This window comes from Impatiens glandulifera, chromosome 5 (genome assembly GCF_907164915.1).
Source record: "Impatiens glandulifera chromosome 5, dImpGla2.1, whole genome shotgun sequence".
Classification (NCBI taxonomy): Eukaryota; Viridiplantae; Streptophyta; class Magnoliopsida; order Ericales; family Balsaminaceae; genus Impatiens; species Impatiens glandulifera.
Genome location: NC_061866.1, coordinates 48,968,791 through 48,979,141, shown reverse-complemented (window position 1 = coordinate 48,979,141; position 10,351 = coordinate 48,968,791). Strand labels below are relative to the sequence as shown.

The 10,351-nt window shown below is 36.3% G+C and overlaps 2 protein-coding genes across 2 annotated transcripts; one reads left to right on the top strand and one right to left on the bottom strand.

Moving 5' to 3' along the window:
* Positions 1–1,263: 1,263 nt before the first annotated feature.
* LOC124937543 lies at positions 1,264–8,086 on the top strand. Its single transcript, XM_047477823.1, has 5 exons — positions 1,264–1,499; positions 1,612–1,670; positions 1,751–2,282; positions 5,658–7,771; positions 7,864–8,086. The coding sequence occupies exons 2-5, from the start codon at positions 1,612–1,614 to the stop codon at positions 7,868–7,870; spliced, it is 2,712 nt and encodes a 903-aa protein (XP_047333779.1). The 5' UTR covers positions 1,264–1,499; the 3' UTR covers positions 7,871–8,086.
* Positions 8,087–9,320: 1,234 nt separating this feature from the next.
* Positions 9,321–9,670, bottom strand: LOC124939584 (uncharacterized mitochondrial protein AtMg00300-like). The gene is made up of 2 exons (XM_047480045.1): positions 9,520–9,670; positions 9,321–9,424 (listed from the first exon to the last, which is right to left on the bottom strand). The coding sequence occupies exons 1-2, from the start codon at positions 9,668–9,670 to the stop codon at positions 9,321–9,323; spliced, it is 255 nt and encodes an 84-aa protein (XP_047336001.1).
* Between the last annotated feature and the right edge of the window lie 681 nt (positions 9,671–10,351).

The window sequence follows — 10,351 nt, the reverse complement described above, 5'->3', positions numbered from 1 at the left end:
CGGCAGAAAAGCTAAGGACGACGAGACGACTGTCAAATTACTGGACCTCCCTCCCTCCCTCTTTCTTCCGTTGGCTTGGGATATCTATTATTATTTATTATTTAATAAATAATAAATAATATATAATGTTCGCGTACTTTAAGAAGCCACAGTCGTATTCGCAGCATCGCAACCATGACATGATGATGCACCCCTATCTACTTTAACCAACCGCTTCTCATCTCTTTCACGCGCCCCCCCCCCCCCCCCCTTTTCAACTTCAACCCTATTTACTATTTATCACTTATAAAATATTAATTAACTTATCATTTTAAAATTAAAACAATTACATTATTATTGCAACCTTACTTGTTTAAGATTGAAAACATATATGTATCTTCTATTAAATTATTTCTCTATCTTATATATCATATCTAAACATAATGATCTTAACAAATTTGTACAAGCTTTGGTCTAACTATGAATTCAATATGTCATTTTGTATTTATTAGGCATCAAGTTTTTGTCACTCAACTATAATGTGTTTTGATTTTAAAAAATAATTATAATTTTTTAACGAGATTGTAAGTATGTCCAAGCCAAGTAATTATCAATAAAACTAAACCAAATCAAGTGAAACAATTCAAATTTATATCAAACTTCAACTTATAATATATATAATCGAACATTTTTCTAAGTTGTGTACCACTCCAAGGGTTTTAGTTCATTTTATTTGTTCAGATTAATAATATTAATATGTAGTATTCATTTTATTCCAATAGTAAATATTAGATGTATTTTATAATTCAGCAATATTGCATCTTGTTTCATATAAAAGAAAGAAGAAAAGAAAATTACATTTCTGAAACGAAACCCTAATAGTGACACCTGCCAACATACCCGACCAAGAAACGTAGGCACACGCTCTTTAAAGCGCGTTTCAGAATACCAATACCTAAAGGAATCTTTTGTTAATGCATTTCACGCGCCGACTGTACTGCATGCATCCTATGCCTTCACAGTGAAATAACTATTTATCATCTCTCTCTTTCACATTAAGGTTTTTTTTTTAATACTTTTATATTATCAAAACAATATTCTTTTATTTTATTATATAGTTTTTATTTTATTTTATTTAATTTTATTTTGTAAGAGCTTAGGTTAAAGAGATAATACAGTAGTGTAAAAAGTTTAGGTGTGTTATTTTATTTAAATAATAATAATAATAATAATTGTTGGTCTCTCACAGGTCATTGTCAGTCTTTAAATAGGAGACCTGAAAATTGGACGAAACGACCTCACTCTCTCCCACTCCCCAACAAACACTCACTCTGTAGCAAGCGGGAAAACCGTAAAAGCGCTCCTCTTTCTCTCTCTAAAACCTATTTCTCTTCCCTTCCCTTTCTTCAACAAAATCAAAATGGATGGAAGACGATCGATAATGGAGTTCTTCCTTCTCTTCCTTTTGATCTGATCTGATCCGATCTGCCTTTTAACGATCTCAAAGGAACTCTCATACGGTTGTGAAATCGCTCATTCTCTCTCTTTGATACGTGTACGTTAGAGTGTTCTTCTTTGTTTTCTCTCTCTAAAACTCGAATTTGGTGCTTTCGTTTCGATTTCTACCTCTAGATGGCTGGAACTGGAGAAGCGGAAGCTATATCGGTGAAGTTTGAAGGATTCTCGATTCGGTAAGAAACTCTGACTATACTAACTTATATTCCTTATTTTGTACCTCAATCTTAACGATCGATACTTATCGGACTCTCAGAGAGTACGTTTCGAAAACGAGATCTACGAACGTGATGAAATGTTGGCCGTTCGGCGACGGTACTACGAGCGAACAGATGATGAGAAACTTTCTACCTCCGATTTCCGTCGAGAAGTTCCGGTGGTGGTCTCATGAGTTCGACCTTTTGAAATCGGATGAACAACTTAGGCGGCCTTTGATTTGCGGAGAATCTTCTAAATCAGTACCGTTTAAGCCAGTTAAAAATTCCGGTGGTGAGAGTAGTACTGTGATGATGAGATCTATTAGAGTGAAGAGAAAGAAGAGATCTATTTTGGAGATTTTTGCTGAGGAAGATGCGGATGAAGGAAATGATCCTCAAAACTTGAAGTTAATGGCGTTGAGAGAAGTCGGTTTAGGCCTAAAGCAACGAAAGACGATGAAAGAGAGGAAGAACAACAAAAAGAAATCGAAATTGAAGGATGAATCAGATAAACAAAATGTAGGGCTCAAATTAAAGAAGATAATCGGAAGCGAACGTGTGGATCGACACGTTGAATCATCTATGAGAAAGGTACTTGTTTCTTCTCCCACTACTTATAATCATCATTATTGCTATATAGCTTCATTTTATTAAAGTTCTATTGTTATTTAAACATAGAATATTGATTTTCATTATTCATCGCAGCCAAACTGATTACTTGTTCTTCTTTCTTTTTTTATTGATTGTATTTCTCTTTGTGGTTAAAAGTTAGATAGAAATCAAAGCTGGACCAGACTGAATAACTTTAAAGAGGAAGAAACCCAATGGTTGTTTATTGTACTTGATTATATGAGCTATGACTAGCAATTAGGTTTGATGATATGCATATAAGTACAATGATATAAAGGCAATGCGAAGAGTCTCTCATGGTGGGGAATGTATATAGTGGGTTAGGGTGAGGCCTAGTACGGATAAGGAATTGAGGGGCTTATGTGAGGTCTAGAATTGGCTTGATTTAATGACACAATTATATCATAGATTAAGATCATTTGGAGAATATTAATATTGTTTAGTTATTTTAATATACATTATTAATTTATTACTAGGTACTTGGACCTAATTACTATTTACTAGGATAACTTTTATAAGTAAACCATGTTGATTTCTTGGTCTATTATAAGTAAAGAACTGTTGGACTTACCTATGCTAGGTATATGTTGTAAAAAATGAAAATCTCACATGAAATGATAGAAACCCTTATGAACTACAGTATTAACATCTTGATAAAACTATCTTAAGTCTGAGTCTGCTTGTAATGTTATCTTCTTTTTTCACAATTTTGCAATTCAATTGACTTAAATTAGCTAGCTTTATGTTTCCTTGTTGGATATAAATATGGACATGAATAATTTGGAGGCAAACAGTGTAGTTCAAAAGCATTACTCCCCAATCAAACTGGTTAATTAAAATGTGATATTCTAGTCATAGTGAAAATGTAACCAAGAACCATATATTAGTTTCTTTGTTGATAAAAAAAGGTTCATTGTTATTTAGACATGGGTTGGCATTTATTGAGGTTATGAGCACAAAGTAGTACAGTTGTTGGTCCAAAATTGTGGGACCATGTGCTTGAGGTGGTCAGTCTGCATCTTTTGGACCATATGGTATTAGGGTGTCAATTACTTTACCATATTGGTGGATTTCATGTCGAGTAAGTCTATCCAATTTCATGAATGTTTGTCTAAGGGATAAATAGATTGGTTGACAAAATTTTTTATTGTGTTGTCATATTTTTTGTATGAAGTTCATGCATGTTTATATTATCCTTTTATTGGTTCCCAAAGCAAATGCATACATACCTTCACATTTGCAGTCAATACCATAAACATATCATGACCTTTCAGTGTTATAATACCCCCATCATGGATTTTAACCTACTAATAATATTAAAATTTTATTTATTCTTAGGAAGTTATTCTTAAGAAGTATTTTTGGCTGTGATCATAAACTTTGAGCCCTTTAATTTTGTTTTTCATCTTTCCACCACATTAACTTTTGTCTGGTTATATATAGAGCCAAATGACTGCAAGGAATATTTAATTATTTAACCAACTTCTACTTAGATGAATAAGGCAATAAGTGAGCAACTAAGCATTAATTATCACCATAATTCCGATTTAGAAAGATATTGAGTGGAGAAAATTCAATTTAGACAACGTGATGCCCTTGAATAGATAATGCATTAATAATATTCTATCCAGATCAGACGATTGCATGTTCTGTTCATATCGGGTTCAATTAATCCTTTGAAGGATCTTTCCATTATAATTGCTCCCATCGGTTTGTCAATCCCAGTCTAATAAGATTTTTATCAAAAGGTTTAAATGCACCTTTCTCTAAGATTCTACATACTTCGTATGAATTATGTAATATGTATCAAAATCATAGATTGATTGATGTAGCTTATATATTGTCTATAATCAACTAGCTAGTTTCAAAAGTTAATTTCTCTCTCTAGATAGCATGAAGAGAGACATTCAAATTTATCCTTCTTCCCCGGAAGGTGCCCTAGCCGCCACTATTTAGGTTCATCCTAAGATCATAGTGAGCTAGGGCCACCTTCCGCACGACACAAGCATGCAAGGTGGATCTTCTTTCCCGCATGGGTGCGGTAGACGACACGAGCAAGGGAGACCATCATCTGACAGCGAGCCCAGGTCTCACTTCATACCGGAGGCGGGGAGGGTTGATGCCTTGAGTCTGCAACTAGTCGTCGCTGGCCGATAAGACAAAGAAGGAAGGTGAAGATGTGAACCGGTCGAGCAACCAGTTAAACATGTGGATGCTCATGACCCAAGGAATAGTAAAATAAGACTTTTGTTTTCACAACGTTGGGATCAAGGACCTGAAGCTGCACTGCACTGCACTGCCTGCCAAATATGGTTTTCACCTTCATGACAAAAACCTTATAAGAGCTGTTCTTCACGATGAAAGCGAGCGACATGAAGATTGATCTTTTGGAGGCGGTTTGTCACGGTGTAAGCAAGATGTTGGGAGACAAGAGGGAATAATCTGATAGTTTTACCTGCCGACCACACAAGCTCCGTGACCACATCTATCGTTTTTGGATGCTTAGCCGTGCCCCCCTTGGCAGCAATGTGAGAGAACAATGACCAACAATCTTAGGATGTCATCCTTTGTTCTTGCATGAAAGGAAATAGTGGCATTCATGTAGTTGTCCTTTAAGACATGGATGATCATTGACGGTAATTTTGCCACTTGTCCTTAACAAAACATGTTACTTTCGTCAATGAGACGATAGTGCGAGATGAGACTTTTTACACATTCTCTATTGTGATGGAATGGGCTCAAGGAGCGACATTATCACTGAACTAACATTAGGAGTGGAGATCTTTTGCAATCTTGGTCTTTTTGATGGTTTTATCAATTCTCTCAAAGATTTAGGATCACTCCCTCCCCTTATTTCCCTTGTTCAATAGTAACACATAGGCCATAGCTGCTAACTATTGCTAATAGAATGATTATCCATGGTGTCCCAAGTGTCGATTGTGAATCCTCTCGAATGAATACTGGCGGAGGCAACAAAATTTGCCTTCAAGATCTCAAACAAGATGCTCCGATATGTGAAAATATGAAGTTCAATTATATTGAGAACTAAATCTAGAAAATAATTCTTTGTATAAACTAACTAACTGCTATTAATAAGTTTTGCTTCTAGACGCAATGATCCATATTTTTGTATAATGGGGTCTTTGCATTAACTAAAGCTTTTCCAAAAAAATAAATAAATAGAGATCAATTTTATATTTAAATAAAATATCCATCAGTTAAAAATTTCATTATACTTATATTTGTTTAGGATCTGCATGGTGGTTCTCTCCTTAAATATATGTCTTCATTCTAGTCTAAAAGAGATAATTATTAATGGTTATGCATTTTATTCAGGAGAAGCCCCTTAAAGTCAAAATGCACTCTTCAGTTGCAATCACTAAAAAGCCAATCAACAAATCAAGATTCAACAAGGGATTGCTGAAAGGGACATCTCACCACATTGTTTCCACCAAAGATATGTGCCAAATGAAATCGTTAACTGAACAACATGAGAAGAACAAAAACCCTGGAATATCAAAGTCAAAAGGAAAAAACAAAAAGCCTATTGTTCCTGTTCGCGGTATTCTCAAGAAGTATAAAGAAGATGATATTTTGGTGAAGAGGTCCACATTAGATAATAATAATAATCCTGAGGATGATTGTGAAAGAAACTTAATAAGCCTGGCACCAAAATCGGGCAGACATGTGAGGTTCTCCGGGAAGGATGATGTAGTAGTTTCGTCTCCTTCGAAACAGTTAGAAGAAACTGAAGCTTCAGCTTCTCCTCTCGGAGGAACGAACAAAAGGAGTGATGAAATACCAGAAGTTCAATTCACATGTGACAGGGAGTTTGTAAGGCCTCAAATTGGCTTTAGAGGAGAGCATTTTCATGAAACCTCTACACTTCTAAACGAAGTAGCTTTGCCTAATACTGAAGGTCATCGAATGTTTGCTACAAGCTACGGAGTTGCATCAAATGACACGACTTATGGTCTCGATCCTAGAAATTTACCTCGTTATGGCTCAAACACAAGTACAATTCCAAGCAATAATGCAAAGAAGAATCCAATGCTACCTGATCAGTACTTTGGGACTTATTCTTCATCGTCATCATCATATATTCCTATTTCTGATGATGGAAGAGCAGCTGTCTTTCCATATGGAAGATACCACCATTTAACTCCGAAAGAATTGATGTGGAGTATATGTTCAGTACCCCCAGAGAGAAAACAAAGGGAATTTACAAACGGTCTGTTCGGTTTGCCTCTGAATTCACAAGGCGAGTTAATCCAATTGAATTCAACCGGTGAGGCCAGTTTTAACCAGATGATGATGCCAGCAAGTACTCCATTAAGAGCCAGTACTTCTTCTTATTCTTATTCTTCCAGACCCACAAGCAGCAGCAGCAGCTTAGATATGTGGAAGAATGAAGAGACTAGAAGGAAATTAAACCACTTAAGTTTTCTTGAAACTGAATTGCATCCCAATCAGCTGGCACCTTCATTTATAGGGTTGAGTACTTCTTCTTATAGAGAAAACGATACTAATCCAGCAACAACTAGCAGCAGCACGCCAACAATCCGACTAATGGGTAAAGAGTTGACAGTCAAGGGGAGTAGTCTAGAGGATGAGAAAGTTTGGACCGATAAAGAAATCATAGCTGAACATCGACCACCACCGGCGGCTGCTGCCGCCGCCGCCAATTATGGACCATCCGATAACACAGTAAAACATAATCATTTGGGTTTCATGATGTCCTCGTCCAAAAGTACTACACCATCTGAATCAGTTCCATTTCAGTTGCATTCTAATGGCACAACAAATACAAGTTTCTCCATGAACCAATACCAGCAGAGGCCGCCTTTTCCCTTGGAGTTTCCTTTCATAAACCAGCAAGATCATGATAATAATAGTGAAGAGCTCCTACTCCAACCGTCTTGGTTTAAGAAACATAACTATCATCATCACCCCTACTCATTCTCTAGAGCTAACATTAATTCAGACAGCCGACGTCACTCAATGCAGCCAACGATAGGCGGCGTCTCCTATCCCTACCCTCAACAACAACAGCAACAGCAGCAACAGCGTCTTCCCTTTCAAGCCTATAGCCAATTAGCTCCATTCAGTGGTGGTACTAGTCATGGAGGAATAATCAACAGGTTTACTAGTGATCATGTGAGAAGAAACAGAAGTGCAACGGTTGAAGAAAAGAAATGGAGAAAGAGAAGTGCTTCGAGATCATCCATAGCTTCTTCTGGGAAGCCTTGTAAGAAGATACCTAATAATAGTATGGAGATTGAAAGTGTTGATCAGGAAGGGAACAAGATGATGGGTTCAAATGGAAATGAGGATATTTGCAGGCCAATGTTAATGTATTCTACCATCATCTCATCACCATCATCAGTAGCTCCGATTAATGAAGTTTCTGGATCGGAGAAATCTGCTTCTGCTGCGCTGCTGCTGCACAGGTATTTTAATTAAAAATATATTATATGTATATATATATATATATATATATAATATATTGATATTTCTGTCATTGTTAAATTTCTTTCTACAGGCAGTAAAAGTTTAAACATGTTGAATCTAGGAAGCGAAGGAAATGACTTTTTTTTTGAGTTTTTTTTTGCAAAGCTGAGAACACGTAAAAAATTTGCTCTATAATTTACCTCTTTCTTTATGTAGTGGGGTTTGTTAGGGCCCATGAAATTTGATAATCATTGCTGCCTGCCTGCCATCGTTTTTATTTTATTCGCTATTACATCGTCTCCCAATATTAATGATATCATACCTTTCTATAATACTTTATAACATATATATATATTCGGGCGATATACTATCGCCCGAAAAATGAAAAAATAAAATATACCAATCGTAATGGATCTAGAATACAACGTAAAACAAAAAATAAACAGAATAACGACACAAGATTTTTACTCAGGTTCGGACTAACAATGTCCTACATTCTGCTTTCGAAGAATCAATTCAATTGAATTATAATTACAAATTCTAACTCTATGTATATTCTAGGTTTTAGCCTCATCACTTCCTAAAATTAGTTTATAATATAAATATATATAGGTTTTTAAAATTCATAATTAAGAAAAAATCATTTTCTCTAATATTATATATTTATATATATTCTTTCTCTTTTAGAATATATATCATTCTCTCTCCATGTAATATAATTTATATGAATTATTTCCTTTTTTTATACCTAATATTAAGACACACTAAATTGAGCCTTAAAACTCTAGGCCCAATTCCACAAATCTCCAGATTGCCTCTATGTTCATTGTCAAACGAATGAGCATCCTCCTCCTATTTCTCTGATTATGTTCTAAACTTTGTGACGTGAATCAAATCGCAACATTTTTGAATCATCACATTCATGGCCATATCTGCGGGATTTTTCATCCGTGTGAATCTTCTCCACAACTACTGCAAATAATACAATGGCTACCAAATCGGAGTAGCCAAATCTCTCTAGAGCTCGGGTTGTCCTACGGTCTTTATCTCGTGCTAACTGGTATGAGCTAAGGTTTTCTTCTAGATCTGTACCTTCCTCCTCTACCTGACCAACTATTTAATCCTCTTCCATGTCTACCGACTCTTTAATAATCCCTTTTAGAAACCTCAAATTCAGTCATCTCTCTAACGACTTCACCAACATCGACTGTGTTGCTCCATAATAGAACTCGGTTTTCCTAAAGACCACATCACGACTAATCTTCTAGCATTCTGTTCATTCGCTCCGCCAAGCCATTCTGTTGCGGTGTCTGTCGGACGATTTTGTGACGAATCATTCATTCTTCCTTAATGAACTGATTGAACTCTTCGTCTAGGTACTCCAACCCATTATCTATTTGAAGCTTTTTTAACCTTCTTCCACACATTGAATTTAATAAATATCTCATCCTTGTGTTTCAAGATGTATACACAAATCTTGCGCGAACAATCATCAATGAAGGTGATAAAATACCGATCTCCACCTGGAGCTACAGTGTTTGTTGACTCTCACAAGTCTGAGTGAACATAACTGAGTGTCTTCTGAGTCACCTCAACTGATCGCCTAAATTTCACCCTCGTAGCTTTACCGTATATGTAGTTCTCGCAAAACTCTAAATCATCAAGTTTCTCTTTGCCAAAATAGCCTCTTTTACTCAACTCTTTCAAACTCCTCTCACTCACACGCCTCAATTTTTATGTCATATACTTGTGGACGATACATCTCGAGGTTCTGCCATTGTCTCCATATCACCAACCAAGGTGCTGACTTGAAGGACGTAAAGACTCTTCTCTCGCACACCCTCATTACCACTAGCGATCCATTTGTGACCCTCAATACGTTCTTCTCTCTCTTCCATGCAAATCCAAGTTGGTCTAGTAAGGCAAGAGAGATTAAATTTTCACCGAAGATTCAAGATGTATCGTACTTCCGTAAATACCCTCTCAATTCCATCACGCGTCTTCAAACGCATTGTTCCGATCCCCATCACCCTACAAGACTTGTTGTTACCTAACAAAACTTCACCCATCGAAGTCTTCTCATAGGTCTCGAACCAACTCTCGTTAGGTATCATATGGAACGAACACCCGAAATCCATAATCCAACGTTTGTCGGAAGTATTAGTGGAGACAACGAGAACATTCACACTTTCATACACATTCTCGACCTCTTGAACAACCGCCGCTTAAAGTTCCCCACCTTGTCACAATTGTAGCACTTAATAGATTTCTTCCCGAATGACTTTGAACGCATTTTTTTCTTGTTTTTATTTTCTCTTTTCTCGGTTCTCCTTCGAACCAAGAGTTCATCTCTACTCACATTGCTCTCTTCATTCTTTTTCTTTTGGTCATTCGATCTCAACGCATTCATTACATCATCGAGGGTAAGATCCTCCCTCCCATTCTCGAGTATGTCTACGAACGTCTAATACGACTTCGGTAAAGAATTCAAAAGCATCAGTGTCTTATCCTCATTGACAGAAGATTGAAAAATCACCGTGTGTCTTTGGTGAGAGTATATTCACATATATATACACTCA